Consider the following 20,869-nt stretch of genomic DNA (forward strand, 5'->3'; position numbering starts at 1 on the left):
AGGAGGATGGTTCAGATCAATATACCAGAAGTACAACTTTCCTGTTGCAGGCTTACAGTGAAATTCTTAGGCTTCTGAAAACATGAAAAACATTAACTGTTTCACATAATTGTGGGGGTTAGATTTTTAGAAAGTGCAAATTTTCTATGATTAAGCATGCAAAGTTTTGTTTCTATTTGGCCTTAGAGAAGAAAGGGGATGGTAGCGCTGGAAATAGACAACTCTAGTTTACCATGGTTGTCGGCAGTTCTCCACTTTGCTGCTCAGCATTTCTGGAAAGAATTTCTGCATAAAGTAAGACCTAATTTGATATTCAGGCCAGCTGCTTCTGAGAAAATAACAACATGCTGAATGGCAACTCTGCCAGGTTTTTGCTGAATCCAGCTGACCAGTTGCTTGGCTGTAAAAACCTTTAGTATTGGTAACTTCTTTCATCTTCTTGCATACAGCCTATGGCCTCATTGCATTTTTCAGTGTTGCATTTGAGAGAAAAATAATTTAAATTAGTGATTCAAACCTGATCAGTATTTAATCTATAACATTCCAAAAGAATTTACAGTTGGGGGAAGAAAGTGGAGAGTTCATGGTTTCACTTATTTTCCTTCTTTTCTTTTTTTTTTTCCCCCCTTTACCCTCCCCCGCAAATAATGACTATATAAAGTTGAGGCACAAGTGGTTAAGGGTGAACTTGAACATGATCAGTTCTAGCAGCTGGTTCTTGAACATGTCCTGGTGGTAAAGGCTGTTCACCTCCTGCAGGATGGCTTGGTGCATCCCCAGCTTTGTGTTCCCCAGCTGTAAAACAAGAATAAAACCTCTGTAACTTCTTTATTAAATTAATCTCAAATATGTAAAGTTTCTAAAGGAAAGTTTCTAGTGTAGGGACAATCAGACAAGAATTTCTACTGTTGGCTTGTAAGTAGAATCAAAATTTGTCTAAGTGGTATGCAATAAAATCAGAGCAAGACCACCCTAAACACTGTGTTATTTTAATAAGCAGAATGTCTTCTTGGATTGTTAATTGTTTCTTTTCTGTGTGAAATATTCTGTTCTCCCTGTTACTGACATAACACAATAGTTATTTGGAGATTATTTTGTTTTTTCTTATATATATATATATATATATATATATATATATATATATATATATATATATATATATAAATAAATAAATATATATAAAACTTATTTGTGAAACCTTTAATCCAAATAAGGGAAACCTGAAAAAAATAACTTGTTCCTCTATTTTATTCTTCATTGGACTCTCAGAAATGAGTATCATAAAATGAGATTAGTCACAGGAAGATCTGAAGTAAATTAAAGACAAAATGAAGTTGTTGTTCAAATTGCATTTTTTTTATGTTGTTCAGAAAACTGAATGGCTTGCAGGTGGAATTTCAGAGTATTTAAAGCGGGCTGTAATCACTGACTCTAGCGGTTAAGTTTGAACTCTCTGCTGCTCCTGCAGGAGCATTTAAGAACATTAGTATTCAAAAAGCTGCCAGGATACATCCCAAGGCCTTTTGAGATGGATGTCAAAAACTTCTTGTGCTGTAGCACTGATAAGGTAATTTTAGCCAACAAAGCCATATTTACAAGAGAAAAAAGAAGCTAAGTTAAGATGTATGGGAATAGCAAAGCCCACAGAAAATAAGGACAATGCATGAAGGATAAAAGGATGCTGGCTACCTGTCTGTCTGCCTCGCTCTCAATAAATAAATAAATAAACGAATAAACGCAACAATTTATTATGTCTATCCATATCTTCTGAGGGAGCTGAAGTAACTGGTCTTTTCGACTGCCTAAAGCTAACTTGTGACAAGTCTTGCCCGGTTACTGATAAGCTGGCTACAGAGGACAGAGCTGTTGAAAGCATTTAAATGTGTATATTCTGCAGTCTTAGACTGGGACCACAATTTGGGATTACAATCTGCAGCACGAGAATGGACTGTTGGTTCTGTCTCCATTATCTTAACTACTGATAGCCATGAAGTGATAGTGGAATCAAGCTCAGCTATTGTGTAAATACGCAGGATCAAGAGCGAGGCCCTCCAGCAAGAAGGGAAGGACATTACTATGACTTCACATTCTTGGTACTACTACAAGGCAAACTACTTCTAATCCACTTGCATTTGTGGTGGTAATCTAGCTACAGAACATCAGACAGGCCTGGTCATTCTTACGTCCTAGTTATTCCCTAGATGCTCAGAAATCCTATATATCCTAGATCTCACCATGTTTAGACTGCCAGGCATAACACTTCCTCCAATGAACTGCAGTTGTCTTCTCTGCTCATCTAATGCCTCAAATTAGGCAAATGCAAACTTTTTTCCTATGGATTTCAAACTAGTGAGATTTCAGAAATCCTTTAGAAAAATTCTGTTCTATCCTATCAAAGGAAGCCTATTGAGCCTTTCAGATATTTTTTTTTCACGACTTCTACATTGGAGAACTTATTTTAAAGTTTGTATCTACACAGAAAAATACATACGGGGTTGGAATTTCAGTTCTCCAGCTGGTCCTGCAGGAGGATTTCCTTGCTGCAGCTTCTTTTGTTCCATCTGTTTTACAACCTGATTAAAAAAAAATAATAAAAGACCACACTTGAAAAACTTTACTATATCAACTTCAGGTGTGACCTAACTGCTTACACTTAAAAGAAATATAAACACTTGTTAGGCAAAGTTTTTGTTGATGGGGAAAACTACCGAGATGCTCGCATTGTTTGCGATAATCTGAAGTAATAGAGCACATTCTGCTCTAGTAAAGATAGTTTAGAATTCAGCTAAGATTACATGAGAAACAATGGAAATAAATAATGCTAGGGATTGTTGCGATCCTTTCCTCTTCTTATCCTTATACTGTAGAGGATTCTTTGATTCTCATGATTGTACCTGTTGAAACTCTTGCTTCTGAGCCTGAAGCTGGTCATGCTGCCTCTGTAGCTCCTCTTTTTGTTTCTGAAGATCTTCTGCCTTCTTTCTAAGCTCATCTTCCTGCTGAGAAATATGACTTTCAAATTCCTTTAGCTCCTCCTCAGTGAAGAGCTGCTGTTGATCCAGTGTCTGAAAGAAAATATACAACGTGAATACTTATGCAGGATTGATAATCTATTTTGATTATATTCTCAGTAGAACAGCACTTAGCTGGATTTTATGCTGACACTAGTTGTCTTAAAATCCACAGACCAAAACATCAATTTTGATGAAATTAACCAGATGTGGCACTGTAAAAGTTAAGTCCATCTCGTTTTTAGTAACGAGCAACTGCCTTAAGTTTCTACTATGGATTTGGCGGGGGAGAAGATTCTTCTTGTTACCAAATCAGCTGTTATCTTCCATTTAAAGCAATTCATAACCAAAATGTCCACTTGTTTGAAAGCTATATGCAAATAAGCTCTCCTGTTGCACACAGTGGCGCAACACTCCTTCTCTTTGTGTGTGAACCACAAAGATTACATCTGATTTAGTCACACGCATACCAAAAGAGAATTCAAAAAGCACGCCAAAGGTCAGAGGCATGCCACTTAGTTTCCTGGTTATACAGTGCTGGTATAGTATAGTATGTGGCACTTGGAACGCACTCTCCTTACCTCCCAGCTATCTGGCTCCAAAAATTCTTTTTTCTCTGTGGCTCTCAGAAACTCTTCTAAAGTTACTAGCCGGTCCTTGTTGACGTCCACCTAATCAAAGCAAGAAATTAAACTAAGATACAGGATTTTTTTTGGTTGAGATGTTATTTAACTTCACTATACAAATGTCTTCAAATGTAGCCATTTCATTTTTAAACAGTCCAATTTTCATAGAATGCCTGCAATATCTTTAATTCTAAAAATTATATACAATGTAACAAAAAATGGAAATAAAAATGGAATCTTCATATTTGACTTAAACTGATGTGCACATCAGTGCTTCCCTTCATTGGAAGAACTACGTGTGACTACAGTCCCAACACTAATAGAAGTATACCTTCCCCCCCTCCCCCCCCCCGAAAAAAATGTACTGTAATTTTCTGGCAACCATTTTGTAACTGTGAGTGAAGGTAAGCTCTACTGTTGCATAGAGAGGATTTAAAACAGGAAAAGGGTCAGAACCCCATACATGGAAGGGAGGAAATCAGAAGGGAGGAAATCATTTGAGGAAATCAAATGATGTTCAAAACATCATCTTCCTTTTCATCTATCCCTAAGCTGCAAACCTATGAAAACTAAATGCATTCACTGTCACAGGTAAAAGCCTTGAGCTCTCAGACCCTTCTCTGAAAGGGCAAAAGATAGTTACATCAAGGAAAGCATTATCTGCTATGATTCCACACCTCATTTTATCCATTTTACTAGCACAAAGCATCATTTAAGCTTTTTCCTGTTTTATACCAAATTCACAGGAAATGTCTATTAAATCTGAGCGTATTGGCAAAAAGGGAGGCTACAGCACAATTTCTCCTCTGGCAATTAATAAGTAGAATCTAGCACACAGGTGTTTCCATCAGAGTATAGAGATAGGACTTGAGGACTAACTTTATGTGAATCCTAGCACAAGCAAGATTCAGTATGATGGGTCAAGTCCTTCTGCTTGAACAATCCTTCTCATTGGAAGGATTGTACTTTATTAACAGAGCAGGAGTAAGGCAGCTGCATTAAATGTTAGTCTATACCTCATTCATTACATGTTCCCTCATTCTTAGCCTTTCCTCTTCCATTTCAACCATGTCATCTTCTTCATTTTTTGGGTCATAGACTTTTTCCAGCTGAAATTGAAAATTACAAATGTTAGTCTGAAAAAAAGGGATCACCCAATCAAATGAAGGAGCCTATTTGGAATAGTAACAGGAGATATTGTTGACCATACTACTTTTATTCATATATGTGTGTGTATATATATGTGTCATATTTTCTTACTTTTTTTAGTACTAAAGTTAAACGAGTGACACTTTTATTGTTGTGGATGAAGTTTTAGTCTGTTCATGCGGACTTTTGTAATTCAAAGTTGTGGACATTACAATAAAATTCATATTGATACGCAGTCTCACCCTCAAAGCAGAAAATTTCCGTATGATACCTGGAACAGGGTAAAGAAACCGAAAGCTTCAACTACTTTTTTTTCCTGCTAATACAGTTTTCTATTTTTATAGAAGTGTTAAAGACATATAAAACTTAGCAGACGGCAGGTTGGGAGAGACAGCAGACATCCATATAATCATTTACTGGAAGAGTTTAGGTTTCTAATTTATTTATTTACCTCTTTAGTAAATAGGGCTTCTAATTCTTGCTCATCCAGGAAACCATCATTATTCACATCTACAAAAAGAAGCATTGAAAATACAAACCAAATAAATACAGAAGGCAATATATCTAATAGTTATCCATGAGTTGAGTTAAATGCCAGCATATAGTCTGGCATGGATTAAATACCTTATTTAATGAGATGCTGGTTACATTGCTTACATAGGTCAGTTTTTCTGCTTAAACAGGCATTGACTACCTGGTCCTTAACTGCTGGTTGTGTAAGTCTGGAACAACCTCTCTAGTAGTTCTTGGATAAGTAAATCGAAATAGGTCACAACAGGATTGTATACAATGCCATTGTTAACTTATCAAAACAGTAAGTTTTCTCAAAGTAACAGCTACACTTGCAACAGGACCAACAAAAATCTCTGGAACAAATTTATTAACCAGCAGTACAACCTTTCAAACAGATAACAGAATTCTGCCAAAATCCTTACAAACATACAGAGCTTACAAAATGATTACTGTAGAATGGCTTTTGACAATGAATGCAAAGGAGAAAATCCTCGATAACTAATAATCCATCTTTTTTGCTATATTCTAGTCTGAATGTTGTTGTAGTACTTCTGAAGCTAAAAGAGAATCTCTGCTTTGACTGTTGTGATGGAATACTTTTAATTAACTGTTTCAAATCTCGATATACAAAATCCCTAAGGCAAAAGGCTATTTTAGCTATTTCTATTTCAGTAAAATTCACACACACAAACTACTGAAAAAAAATCAGAAAATTATTTTTTAAAATTGCTAGAAAGAGAGATGAAATACAGTCTAATTATTACTTTTAAATGTACTGTAAATTTTAGGTACTTATACATTCATATGCAGAAACAAAAGGTCAGACTCAAGTCAGAGCACTTTGTTCAGCTAAGGCATCTTCTGTAGTTTCAGTCAAGTTTCACACATTGTTCTACCCTTGAGAACCTAAGTGCCAGGCATGTCCTGCTTAAGGGTATCCCATTACACAGCCATGTCAGGATATGAAGTTATGCACTTAGCTCATTGCATTTAAAGACCATTGAGAAAAAAAACAGACAGACATAGTCTTTGTCTCTGGTACTACTTCATCATTTTTATTTGTAGACTACCCAAATGTAGAAGCAATTTGGGGGGTATTTTGGCTTTGTTTGCTTTTAGGGACTCCTGCAGTTTCTGATGGGGCTTGGTACTTGCATGATTCTTCCAAAGATGAGATTAGACTCATGCTTATGCACAGAGAAGTGAAAGATGACTTTTCCCATGCCCATTTCTCAGAATTTCCTAGCTCACATTGCATGTGTGCAAAGTTATAAGTACAGATAGCCCTATAAGCATTCTCACTTCCCTGAAGAATCACTATTGATAGCAGGTCAGGGCTATGTGATTTTTTTTTTCAGTGTTTAAATAAAATTCTAACATCTACAACTCTTAAATCCCATTTGACACCTTACTGGTGCAATCATTTTACAAGCAACACTGTTTGCCTAAAACTTGCTGAACAAACACTCTCAGCAGGAAATTAACAGACAGTCATTTGATTTGTTTGTTAAATTAAACCAAGCCTCTTACCATGTAATTTGAAAAATGTTTTGGGGTCAAATTCATTAGGATCTAGTCCATCAGCTTCTTCCCACACCTCTTTCAGTTGATCTTTGCTTCCCTATAGAAGAGGGAAAAACTATTCAAAACATGATTTAGTGTAACCGTATTGCATTATCTTTGCATTATGGTTTATCAAATAGACTGTTTTGTTCTAACTAGAACCAATAGACTTTTTCTTAATCCCCTCTTGGTCCTGTATAATATTTGCATTTAATAGGAAGGCCCATGGAAAAGGGAGAATCAAGGAAATGCATACTTAGTGGAAAGAACATCTGTAATCATCCATAAGGAAAGCACCTTCTGAAATGTATAAAAACTGACTGCGGCCTTACAGGATGGTGTACTTTAGGGTGATCTCCATGCTTTTTCTTCATCTCTTCAAATTTAGATTCTTCTCGCTGTCTCTTTTCTTCATCAAGTGTTTTTAAATACTCTCTCCTCTCATGTTCTTTCATCATCTCATATTTCTTAAATTCTTCATGGCGTGTCTTATCATAGTTTTCCAGGTCACTTGTAGCCTAAAAATAGATGTACACACACAATTATGTTAGAAGTATGTTCTGTTCCACTGACAAATCAGAGATCTGTGGTCAAAAATGGCTGTACTGCCATTTTCCTGTTAAAAATGAAGTAGACTAGTGTGTGTGGGGGTTCCCTCTCACTAGACAGTTACGCTAAAGTCTTTTTTCCCCCTTGGGAAGTATATTTGTTTCAGCAGGTGACGGGGGAGAGGGAAACAGGCCACACTTTACTTAATTGTTTCCCTAATAAATATATTTATATTTTTAAATACTTGCAATTAGATACTGAAACTACTAAACCTAATGTACATCAAATGCCATGCCTAGCATATCGAACTTCAAATTTTCATGTTTTGAATTCTACTGTGCTGTGGTTTTGTAGCTTGACATATATTCAGTAGATGACAAAATTCAAATGCCTTTTTAAGGATAATTATTTATGTCACAGTTTAAGACATCTAAGCTAATTTAAAAACAGAAATCAGACTTCAGAAATCAGAAAATACACTTGGGCTAATCTTGTTAAAAGGCCACTCTCAAAACTAAAGGGCCCTTTCAAATAACGCAAGCTGATGACAAAGGTTTCAGGCACAAAATGGAACCCCCCCCCCCTTTTTTTTTTCTTTCCTGAAACTAAGAGCTGAGCGTCATTTACAAAAAGTGGTATACATAAAATGATGTGCTTTCACCACAGGAGAAAAAGCATAATAATAGCAAAAAATATATATTAGTTTGTATCTAGCACTCACTGCTTTGATCAGCATATCCAAGTCCTTAGGTTCGAACGTGTCAGGATTTTGATGGTTCAGGTGCTCAAACTGTTTAAGGAGAGCCTGATGGTCTAAGCCAGTGTCTGCAAAAAACAAGGTATAAATGAAAAACATGTTAGAACAAGTTCGAAAGCAAGAGAGATGAAGAAATTAAACTTTCATAAAGGAGCTCGTGCTTTTGGGGTACTTGGGGTTCCCTGAGGACTGGATAAGTTTTCACTATCAGAGCAAACTATAGCAACATTTCTAAAGTAGTTTTACCTGAAGGAGATCAACTAATTTGACTATTTGTAATGTATTCCTTTTGACATGTCAGCATTGCACTGTACACCACACTTCAACACACAGGAGTTAAAGCTTGTGGCTTGGCCAGCAAATGTACAAGCAGACTGAGCTTCACATACGAAGACAGACATTTTATTCTACTTCTTTTCTGCAGACATGAGACATAATAAACACACCTCCCTAGGCTTCTAGTGGAGTTATCTGTAGTATCAGACCTAATGGGCAGGATAAAGATGCAGGTTATGTCTTGCAAATGACATATCTGGCCAAAGATGCAAAAACTTGCATCTGGTACAAGATTGAGAAAGAACACATGAACAAAGACTCAAAGTCCATTTGTCCAAAGCTAAAAATGCAAGATAAGGGAGAGTCAGTTCCTGTGTCTAAAAGCTGTAAACATTTTTCTGTATCAGACAGACTATACCAACAATATAAATGAACAATGCACTGTAAAAACAAATCCAATTTCTACAATAGACTTTTTCAGATGTTATCATGGTTTCTGACAATTAATGTGAGGTTAACAACACTCTCTTAAGCAGCATATACTTTGATATAGTATGTGTAATAATTCTGAAAAACTAGACAGCTCAGGAAACATGATTTTTGGGGGAAGCAAATTTTGGAAAACATCTGTTTAAATTTATTACTCTGGTAAATTATTTGGCTCTCACTCTGTGCTGTGTTTGGTATTATCCCAAGTGAGCATTTGCTGTCTGGGACATATTTCAACCATCATCCCTACCTACTGAGATCATAATTTCTGTCGAAGAAATATGTTTAAAAACAGTTTAAGGGGAGTATTTGCTAAGTGTAGTAAGAGGCTTTAAAAAATCCTCCACTCCTTACCTTTATAGAAAAAATATTATTCCTACTAGATAGCATTTATTGGCGATGTTATTGTCTTATCTGAAATGTCACACAGAGAGGGGGAAAAAGTCCCTCCATCCCTGACATTCTTATTTCCTGTACTGATCAGTCTAACAGGATGTCAGTTCAAATTCTCAAAAACATGATGGACTAGGACTGAATATATGGAATACATAAACTTCATTCATTTTTTTAACCTGACTATGTGAGGAAGAAATAAGTCTATATATATGTATTACATGTTATATATGTATATATATATATATGCACATACTATACTGTTAAAAGTAAGGTGAGAAACTGGTGATAAATGGGAAACAGAACAAATAAAAGAAAATCCAATAGCTCTACATTTCTCAACCAGAGAATGCACTTTTGTACATGTCCCAAGAAACTGCACAGATGTGTGTATATATATGCAGTTGTGTTTTATGTGTTTGTGTTTTAATTTAGCTATAAACCCAAATATAAAGGGTCTGTATGTAGTGTGAAGTATTCCCTGGCAGGGCTGGTTACATTTAAAACTACAAACTTGGAAAAAGTATTTTTCCACTCTTGCTGTTTTAACACATGAGTAGTAACCTAAATATTTTAAATTACAATCATTTATGCCTGTTGTCTCACATACATAACATTTCACACTTACAGAGTCATGGAATCTATGTATATGCCTGAAGTGCTGTGGAAGAAAAAATAACTAACAGAGCATGCTTTAGAAAAGTAATTTATCCATAATTTATGGAAGCAGAGATGGCTTAAAGCAAAACCAAACTTGCTGCAGTTCTCTACGAGTAGTTATGAAACACTTCTGATAAACCAGTGTTGTTGGATTTTTTTTTTCTTTTTGCAAACAAGAAGTTTTCTAAAATGATAGGCTTGTCACATAAAATGAGACAGTTTGGGTACAAGCTAAGGACATTGTAATATAGAACTTCTGGGGCAGCAAAAGCTTTGAGAAGATTGTAAAAAGACATTCTGCTACACAAAATTACTATCCACACAACTAAGTGTCATTAGCCACTGCCAGCTAGCTCACCGCATCACTGTGACTCGAATGCTTGCCTGCAATAGGAGCATGAGACCAGGCTCTTGGCAGCTTAACAGCAGCCTGAGGAAGATGAACGCGAGGTGGCACATGTGTGAAGCAACGCGCTCGCTCCTCTGCAGGGGCTACTGCTGGATTGCACTCTCTGGCTACCAGTAGACTGTACTCTCTGCAGTAAAACTTTCATTAAGAGAAAGCACAAAGGATAGGAAAGTGATCTAACACACTCAAGCTAGTTTTCCATAAGTGTTCAGCAATTATATTACAGTAGTACCTAAAAAGTTCACTAGAAAGGTATTACACTAAAAATACCTTTTTTGCCAAATAATTTTGATCTTTTCATGACACTAATAATATCCCTACACACCCATATTTACAGAAATGTACTTTTCTCCAGAGTATTAGTTGCCTCTAATTTAGGTTTAATAATATTAGCAGTAGCAGAACTTAATTCCTGGAGTATTCTAAGATGGATTCAGTACCTCATTAGGATTGCTATTGGAATTGGTATTCAGTTCACTTGGATCCCATTCGTAGCTTACAGAAGGCTTTTAATGCACAGGAAAATAATCCGTATAGGCAAGTTAAGTACTTTTTTTAAGAGCTGCTTTGTGGGGGGGAAAAAAGAGATCATACAAGTTTGCATTAGAAACTTGGTCTACTAAGCATTTCTCTTAAAGATGAAATAGCTAATAAGAATTTTACTGAATTACTTTTATCTGGAAACTTTGCAATCTGGAATTAAGAACCCTCCAATATTAAGAAAAAAAGAGTAGCATCATTTCCCCCATCTCCCTACCCGCCCCCCCCACCCCCCGAATATTAAGAATATTAAGAAACCTATAGACTTCACTCATATAAAGAAATGGCTTGAGTCTGTAACATTGCATTAACAATTAAAAAAAAATGCTACGGAGAAATTTATAAATGTTTTAATTATAATTTTTTTTGGACCTTAAAAATGTTGTAAAGAATAACAAAAATAATCCTCTGAACTGAAATATTTAATATTTGTTATAAATCCAAGTAAACTTATATGGGTAGAAATGAGGCTTAAAAAGAATAAAAGAAAAACTTAGTAAATGCTTTGTCATGTTCTGTTCTTAAACATAGTCTTAAAACATGTTTTCAAGAATAAGAAAATTCAAAACACTTGCCAAAATCTGGTTTTGTTATTTATAAAATATAGATTGTTTCTCTCTTCTTTCTGTTTTTCTAAAAAGATGTGCCCTTAACTGGTGCTAGGCCAGCTTAGAAATCAGGACATTTACTTCTGGCTGACTTTAGCAGTTACTGTTGACAAAAGCATAAGCGATGGATTTGGGGCACCTGTCCAGCACAAACCCATCTGCTAAACTTCTTTGTTCTATTTTGTATTCTTACCTTGAACAGAATCCATTTTAGCTTTAATTAACATTCTTAATCTTGCCACCTCTTGTCTTTTTAGTTCATCCAGTCGTGTTCTTACATGGTGGCTTACTAAATCAAGCTCTCTGCTTAATTTTCCACTCTGTCAAAAAAAAAAAAAAAAAAGTTATCTATATAAACCAAGGGAAAGCAGTCTTTAGGATTTCCACTAGACATGAGCAAATTGATGGCAGTCTTTAGCAATACTGTAGCCCAGACTGCAAGAATCTGAAAAAGACTATTTGAATGCTAAGCCTATAGTTATAGAAACAGAAGGGAGTTCTAAAAGGTTTCTGAAAAGAGAATTTCTAAAAATCTTAATTCTTCAAAAGACTAAGTAAAACTCTGAGTCAAAAACACCTAATAATACTTCATAAGTGACAAATTTCGTGGCCAGCTGTTCTCAAATAAGTTCAGGAGAGCTGCAAGATGAACATACACAGTGCTATGTTTTTCTCCTTTTGAGGAATGTAAGTGGAGATGTAAGCACTGTGACAGCCACAGAGCAGCACAATGATATTTTACCACATGCTGGAAACATAGTGACCTTTGAAGGTTATACTGCAGGTAGCAGAGCAGAGAGAAGAGCCAAAAGATGCCAAAAGCAACTTCAGGAATTAGCTGACTAAATAGGTAACTAAATGAAAACTGAAAGAAGAAATTTAAGCCCACAAAACTGAGATGAGTAAGAAGGAAAATGAAAAAGAAGAAAACATGCAACATAAATCTTACATGATTATGGATTTAATTAATCTTAATTTAATTCTTTGTACCTACCTTTATTTCTTCTATATCAGCAGTCTGGAGTTTCTCTCTGAAGTGCTTATCTGTTTCCAAGACATCTATTACTTGTCTGAGATATTCATCATAATAGAGCCCTGTATCCTTCAAAAAAAAAAAAAAATGTTAAGTTTGAATTAATATTCCTATGACATAGGCTATGTCATAAACCCCATGAGGGTTTGTGGCAAATGAAATGCTCTTCAGAAGATCACTCCATTGAACCAGGTGTTGTGCTAGGACTGAATAACTCATTTTGAGAAAAAAAAAAAACTGCTTTAACTACAGAGTTTATTTGGCTTTCAAACATTACTGTCCATCAACTAGAAGCTGATATTAGAGTTCGGTTTCTTGACAAAATCCGCACTTTAGCAAATACAAGATCTCAAATGTCTTTACTCTGTAGTAGTCACAAACACAGTTTGCAGCTGAGAAAACTCCATGTGAGTAAAAGTTAACTGTATTTCCCTGACCAAATCTTTTCCTTTTCTGTGTAAAGCACCCAACTGAAAATGGTATTCTTATCAGGAAAATCATTGCATGGAATTTCCCAGGCCATCACTCAATCACTTGAAAATCTGTTGAGCAATAAGCAGTTCTTCCCAGTGTAAGCTGGGGGAATCATTCCCTTTGTCATCTCACTTTTAGCTGCCCAGGAAAAAAGGAAATAGAAATACCCCACCATAATATATGATAGACCATGTGACAAAATTGGTAAATATTATTTTACTTTCTGCACATAACTACAATCTATTTAAATTTAAATATTAAATAGGAGTTTGCTATAGACAGGTTACTGACGATTAACATAAAATACTGAATTAGCAAATTTAATTTTACTTACTGGATTTTCTACTTTTTCTCCTTCTGCATGAGCTTCTCCTTTAACTTTTGTCTTGTCTATGTCTATAGGTACAGCTTCCAAAGCCATTAGAAGACATGTTATCAGCAATATACACTGCTGTGGCAGGACAGATTGCCACTTCATCTGAAAAAGGAACAATGCACAAAATTAACAAGATTTACAATATTATATTACGTTGATTAAAATGTTTTGACCTTCCTACATAGACACCAGTAAGAACATACTTCTCACACATTCTATTGCTCCTGTGGAACACCAGAACTCAAAAGAATCAAATACAAATGTTAAATATATTTATTTCACAATTAGATCTCCCTTGTAGGTAATCTGTTGTAAGTAATCTGGCAGTTCTGGTGTATTCCAAACAGGGAAAGTTTTTTAGTATGTTGTCATGGCCCTGTGACAGGTCAGAACACCTAACATTCATCCACTTGTTTAGTATTGTCAAGTCCTGCTTAATTAATATTGATATTACTATTCTGAGCCTATCTTTGCTGAAGATTTTGGCAAATTTCTAATGATAAAAGTGGAAGGTGAACCAGACCTTTATGTAGTAATACCAGTAGTTTTATGTTTCAGAAATGAAACATTTACTGAATTAAGAGTCAAAATCCTCTCCAACTTTTATCTCCAGGAAAAGTATTCTACAGCCCTCTACAGTCTCTAGCAGATGCTTGGAATGGGCAACTGAAGCTGTAACATCTGAAATTCTCTCTGCGACACTCAGCAGAGCTTATCTTTCAAAAGCCCTAATCAGACTAAGTGCCACTGGATTTGTTGCCTTTCAGAAGGATTTGTGTTTGTAGGCAATTCTGGTTCTCTCATAAATACCAACTTCTGTAATTACAGTCGCACAAAATAGGAAAGATTGGATTATGTTACACTATGTTTTCATATCTATCTGGTGTAACATGCTGCCCGGTAAGGAAGGCCATCAGGCAGTTTAATTCCAGATTGAGCGTTGGTTTTCTTCATTGTAGCCATTTGACAAAATAGGGGAAAAAAAAAATCTCAGTCCTTGCAGTTAGTTTTGCAGACTCTTAAACTTAACATGAGATTTCCAGCAGTATTTTGAGGAAACCAGCTGTTTACACAATCTCTCCTATAATGAATAAGATGGAAATACATTTATTAGAATAGAAAATAATAACCTACTGAAGACAGTTACTGGATTTAGACATACTGTAGTTCAAAACTATATTCATCAAGGCTAACTCTATAAACCAGCTGAGACATGTGTCAGCCTTTAGAGTGTGACAGTCAAAACTGTGAGTCACTGAACACTTTGTATTCTGACACATATTAGAAGAGATAAAACAGGCTCATTGCAAAATCTGACATTGTCAGCTGCAAGAGAAAACTCAGCATGATTCTCAAACACAGCAATTGGAAGGAAGAGTGACAAGAGGGTGGATGAGAACTAGTGTTCCAAGCTTTGCTCTGCTAAATATTTTGCTATTAAGAATTCACCCCACTCTTAGCCTTTTGTCAGCTCTCTTCAGCAGCTCCCATATTTTAAAAATCCATTCCTAGATGCCCATCCCTTCACAGGCATTTTGGAGGGAATCTGATTTGGGATTTTTTTTTTTTTTTTTTTACAATGACTAGGTGCTGCCAAGTAAACAGATGATCACAGTGCTGCAGAAAAGTAACAATGCTTGCATTTTAAAAGGAGGATCTGTATCAATTTGGTCATCATCACAATGGTACATAATGCACAGCATGTATCCTTGTTCACTGCCATAAAAACTGTCCTCTTCCCTATTACTATTTCTCCTAAAGCTATGTAATTGAGTAGAAACACGAATTATTTTATGATTCTTTGTAGCTGACTCTAATAACTCCCAGATTACTTTTTTATGGATAGATGGACAGAGCAGGAAATAGCAAGCCCAGAAAAGGGCATATAGCAAACTTAGATAAAAGGTAGAAGGACTTTAATCTCCTGATGTCAAAAATCAGACAGACTCCTTTTTCTAAATTAGCTAGAGGGATAAAAGAATAATTCTGTTTGTAACATATATATATGCAGAACTAATAATAAAAATAGCACTATACAACTGAACAAACACTGTGGTTGATAAAGAAAGCAAATATCCTAAGCAGAGAAATGAAAAGAATGAAACTGCTCTGGGTAGTAAGAAAAAAAAGATGTCCACAGTAAGAGCTAGAAGAATGAGATACTCAGCAGAAAAGAGAGCCAACAATGTACTTGCATGAACAGAAAAATACAAATGAAACAGAAAAGAAACAGGCTGTCTGCCATCAACCTTGATCTTCATCCCACTTGAAGTTAATCACAAATTCCTATCCATTTCAGTGGAACGGAACTGGACATTTGAATTGGATAGAGATATGAATTTTCAAAGATGACTACAAAATGAATATAAAGCTTATTTTAGCAACACTGAAAACAGCAGTATCACACCTATTTTGTATCAGGTGTTTGTAATGTAAATAAGAAAAGTTCTTTATAATTCACTTACATACTGCTGCCCAGAAAACAGGCAGCAATGACTCTGCCACCTTCTACCAAAGCAATAAATATTTTTTGAGCAATAGCACCCACGGCCAAATTTTCAAAGATTTCGATACACAGACTCATATAATGATATCAGTATAGAATGTGTGCATATATATACCGAGAATATTATCTGAAGCAAGACTGTATAACACTGTAAATCTCATGTTGCACATTGACACTTGCCAAGCTCTTGTGTATTATCATGGGAAATATAATCATAATTCCAAACCTACAGAATACGCAGATAAGTCTGCCTATCCATAAAATTTGACCCACATCTGCTGGATCTGATATTGAAGTAATCCTGTGTGAGATACAGCTCAGATATGTAGGATGAAAACAATATTCTCTATAATCAAAACTATCCTACAACTTCCTATTTTAATTCTGTACTCTGAAGATGTGCACAGCTTTCATACATAGTGCTGCAATTGAAAAAAAAAAAGGAAAGAACTAAAATAGATCTATTTATCTTCTTCTTTCTAAGAATCTTTCTTTCTAAGAATATTCTAGAGTTAGCAAAGGAAGGAGTATGTATGTAGCATATATACATATATGTGTATATATATGTTTTCCCCTTCCTCTTTTAACAAATGTTCCACATGCACAAGGCAGTGACAGTATTCCTTTCATTATTCTTTGAGCATTTCTTCTGTCAAAGTTGTCCATTTAATCTCCATGATTCAGATGTTCCTTTTTTTTTTTTTCCCTTGTCCATCGTTAGCAATATCCAACAGGTTTCAAACTGAACATGCTGTCCTAATCTTTTGTTAGAGTACATACCACTTACATTCTAACTTTTTGGCATCAGGAGATGCTCCTTACTGCCTTTCAAACAGCACTTTACGACTGTGTGTAAATATAATTTTATATAAAAGGACACTGTTTAGGTAGCTAAAGATAGCAGAATCATTTCTTCTCACCCTGTTTAAATTCTTTTCTTTTGAATCTTGTATTTCTATTCTCAAACTTGGTTCCCCTCTACTTTATCTGCTTTGTTCCCATGATTACAGTTAAAGGTCAATTGATACAACAGATTCTTTTTTCACCTTCTCAGCAAGCAGAGCACGCCTCAACTGTATGCAGTGCAGCTCTTGCTGACAGACCCTTAAAAAAAAAAAAGACCACTTCAGCTGTTTTACTAAATGAGTCACTCAAATGCCTAATACACACTTTGCTCTAGATGATCACAAAAATCATTCCAAAGTAACTATGGAAGCCACCAAGACTTCAGTGGAACATTTTTTTCCCCTCTTAGTAAGAATATAGAATATAGTTAAGTGGAATCAATGTAGAAATATATACAGTCAGATTTTAAAAATATTTAGGCAATTGATGACAGCTGGTCGTTGACATTTGTTTCCGTAAGTTGCTAACTCCTTTTGATTTCTACATATTTAGGAACCTGAATACCTGTAATGTCCTGGTTTTGGTTTATAGAGATAGCAAGGCATTACAAACATGACCATAGAAAGGGTCTAAATATTTCCTGAATTTCCTACGGTGAGAAAAATATTCATAATTGAATATGAATCTAATGTGATTCTCTTCTAAAAGAACACAATTACCTCATTCCAACTGTCCAGTCATACACAGTAAATCTTAGAAAATACTATTCCTGTTGAAATTAATGTGAGTTTTGCACCTTATTTCAGTAAGAGTATGATTTGGCATAAGTGCTTGTCCATAAGGCTCTGGTATGTATCTCACAGAAGCTTCAAAGAGATTTCTTTTGCTTTCCGAGCAAACGAGTAGACAGGAGTACAGTGCAAGACTAAATAAACACCCTTGCTTTACAGGAGTACAAATAAAGGCAACACTGATATGGTTTTAAAGTTAATAGTAAAGTTTGTTATCTTGCTTTTGTAAAACACACATTTGTTTAGTCAGAATATCACCAGAAGTATGAGTCAATATTTTCACATCTCTGATATTAGAATCAATATGATAATATTTTACATTTTCATTATCTCAAAGAGCATCCCCCCCTACTTCTCCTTCCCTGATAACAGATAATATACATGTCACTTGGGGGCAGATTTTAACTTGGCTTATTGCATCAGATGTAAATGTTCAGCTATACTATGATTTCTACATGAACAAATTATGGAAACTTCTCCTTAAAAACAGTCTTATTCTGAAACAATCTTTTTTTTTTCTGTTTTTATTTGATTGGTGCTTCTTTCGGAATATAATTTTGCATATTAAAAGAGCAAGCTGCCAAACTTCATTCTACGATCAAGCCATAAGCAAATTTACATCATGGGCCTGTATTAAAGGTTTTTGTTTCCAGTAGCTGATGGGATTTTAGGCAGACCAATGGAGAATTTTAGTCTGTAATTTTCTGGGGTTTGTTTGGTTTTAATTATCTTTGTTAGAAATGAATGAGATTCACATTGCACTACTACAATGCAGCTTGCTTAAAGACAGCCAAGGGATATTTGTATATATATTTATCTTTCAGTTGTAAAACAAAATACTGTCATTCTCCAAAAGATTATACTACTATGAAAAAATATATGCAAGCACACTTAAGAGTTACTGTATGTAACCAGATTAACAGTTTGCTGCCCATGAAGGATCTTGCACTGTGAGTCTTACAAGATCACAGTGTAGCAACTGATAGAAGATAAAAGTGTATCATCTTAAGTGCTCACAGAAATGTGGATTTTCTCTCAAATCCTTTGGAGTAGTCTTCATGAACATTAGTAAAGGTCAGTCCAAAAGCTGGTTACGAGTAAATTTCAAGTGGATCCCTAATTCCCAGCTATTTTTTTCATGTAGGATTTTTCTTCATATTCACCTTGTTAGTTGAGATGGATAGTCATTTCAAAATTTGGGAAGGAACTACTGCAATATTTAGACAATTCTGGACTTTTCTTGGGAATGAGAGAAAAGAAAGGTAACAAACAAAACCTAAACCATCTCCCATCTTTAACTTGAAAATCACAGTGCTTCACTTTTTGTTCCTATTACAGTCTTATAAAAGTATAGTATTATATTTTGATAATGCTCAACATTACCGCTCCACAAGTACTTTCAACTGAAATACAGAAGCTGTTGCCAATTCCTTCTCTACGCTGACCTAAAAGTGCAACCAAACCTGAGCTCTTGAAAGCCATTGCCACATTCTTTTCAGGGAAAAAAAAAAAAAAAAAAAAAAAAAGTTATCTACAACCATGAATTCAAACTTTTCTGTAATATTTTGCAATTACAGTAGCTATCTTGACAGTGCGATATTTTACCTAGTTCATCCTGTGGTTCTATAGAAAGCACAATGCTATATTCTTTGCAGCAATACCAGGCTTGGCAGACACAGGGGCAAAATGTAGTCTCCTGGACAAAGCAATGTGAGCTCTTACTGCGGTTGTGCAATTACCAGCCACTCAAGATTCTGCTGCAAGCTAAGCATTAATTTCTCACGGTACTTTAAAACTAACCAATTATGCATAACTCGGTGGGCTGCTAAGGTGTTACTTCCTGAATAGCCATTCACCCTAGAGGACAGCGCTTCAGCGTAAAGGCCTGAGGGAATGAAACCTGAGGATGCTCCCAGTGTCCAGCAGAGCACCGCTTTCCACAGAGACCTCCAAGCCTCCGACACTACACCTAAGCCTGGGCCGCCTTGCTGCAAACTTGGTCCCTATAGCCGCTGCTCTTGTCTTTGCCTAGCGTTATTCATCGGACAGAAGGGAGAGAGTTTAGATCCCCACAGCGGGAGAGCGCCCGCAGGCCCCTGGACTGCGAGGCGAGAGGCCGCCTGAGCAACTCTCAACCCCGACCCGCGCGCGGCCAACGGCTCTCCCCGACAGGAGCTCCCCCTCCCGCGTGGCCAACGGCTCTCCCTGAGAGGAGCCCCCTTCCCGCATGGCCAACGGCTCTCCCTGACAGGAGCCCCCTTCCCGCGTGGCCAACGGCTCTCCCTGACAGGAGCCCCCTTCCCGCATGGCCAACGGCTCTCCCTGAGAGGAGCCCCCCCTCCCGCGTGGCCAACGGCTCTCCTTGACAGGAGCCCCCCTCCCGCGTGGCCAACGGCTCCCCCTGACAGGAGCCCCCCTCCCGCGTGGCCAACGGCTCCCCCTGACAGGAGCCCCCCTCCCGCGTGGCCAACGGCTCCCCCTGACAGGAGCCCCCCTCCCGCGTGGCCAACGGCTCCCCCTGACAGGAGCCCCCCTCCCCGCTCCCGCGCGGCCAACGGCTCTCCCTAACAGGCGACCCGCGACCAACGGCTCTACCTCACAGGAGCTCCCTCCACACGTGCGCGCGCGGCCAACGGCTCTACCTGACAGGAGCCGCCCCACCCGTGCGGCCAACGGCTCTACTGGACAGGAAGCGCCCCGTCGAACGGCTCTCCCTGAGAGCAGCCCCCCCGCCACACACACACACACACACACACACACACACACGCCGTGGCCCACTGCCGCCCCGCACGCAGCCAGGATCGCGGCACACGGGCTCTCCGCCACTGCCGCCGGGCCCGGCGCGAGAAGGGCCCTGCCCGAGGCGGCCGGCGCACCGGCCTCACGCGCGGGCCGGGCGACGCTACCTTTCCCTCGCTGGGTGCCGAGGCGGCAGGAGAGGAGCTGCTGCTTCCCGGGGGCGTCTCTTGGGCGTGGGGCTAGAGTGGGGCGCAGCGTCCGGACGTCCTCCCGTGGCGCGGCTCGGCTCGGCAGCGCTGAGCCGAACCCCCTACCCAGCTCCCGTTGCCATAGGGACCAGTCCCGCCCCTCGTCGCGCGGGTATTGGCCAGCCCTGACCCGCGCCCGGGCGTCGCGGAGGCCTCTGATTGGCGCAGCGCGGGGGGCAAGCCGGGATAGATCGCGCGCGAGGCAGCGGCGCTGCTGCTCGCGTCGGGAAGGTACGTGGCGCTCGGCGCGGTGGGCGGGGCCAGCGCGCGTCACGGGAGCGAGGGCCGTGCGCACCTGGGCGGGGGGGGAAAT

General features: G+C 37.9%; 1 protein-coding gene across 1 annotated transcript; it reads right to left on the minus strand.

Moving 5' to 3' along the window:
• Positions 1-626: 626 nt before the first annotated feature.
• NUCB2 (nucleobindin 2) lies at positions 627-20,496 on the minus strand. The gene is made up of 13 exons (XM_088533842.1): positions 20,476-20,496; positions 13,385-13,528; positions 12,538-12,645; positions 11,737-11,863; positions 8,133-8,236; positions 7,195-7,380; positions 6,830-6,920; positions 5,238-5,296; positions 4,654-4,746; positions 3,593-3,682; positions 2,895-3,065; positions 2,492-2,573; positions 627-795 (listed from the first exon to the last, which is right to left on the minus strand). The coding sequence occupies exons 2-13, from the start codon at positions 13,526-13,528 to the stop codon at positions 677-679; spliced, it is 1,374 nt and encodes a 457-aa protein (XP_088389968.1). The 5' UTR covers positions 20,476-20,496; the 3' UTR covers positions 627-676.
• Positions 20,497-20,869: the final 373 nt, after the last annotated feature.

Source organism: Tinamus guttatus, unplaced genomic scaffold, assembly GCF_059628265.1.
Source record: "Tinamus guttatus ecotype Peru unplaced genomic scaffold, ASM5962826v1 Tinamus_guttatus_pri_ptg000524l, whole genome shotgun sequence".
Taxonomy (NCBI): Eukaryota; Metazoa; Chordata; class Aves; order Tinamiformes; family Tinamidae; genus Tinamus; species Tinamus guttatus.

What these genes read in the sequence shown, in the direction of transcription:
- NUCB2 (XM_088533842.1), bottom strand. Translation starts at nt 13,528, where the DNA reads ATGAAGTGGCAATCTGTCCTGCCACAGCAGTGTATATTGCTGATAACA. An exon ending in ACCCTAAAGTACACCATCCT is followed by an intron (nt 6,921 to 7,194) that starts GTAAGGCCGCAG and finishes CCTCTTCTATAG; the next exon opens with GGAAGCAAAGATCAACTGAA. An exon ending in AAGCCCTATTTACTAAAGAG is followed by an intron (nt 4,747 to 5,237) that starts GTAAATAAATAA and finishes TTTCAATTTCAG; the next exon opens with CTGGAAAAAGTCTATGACCC.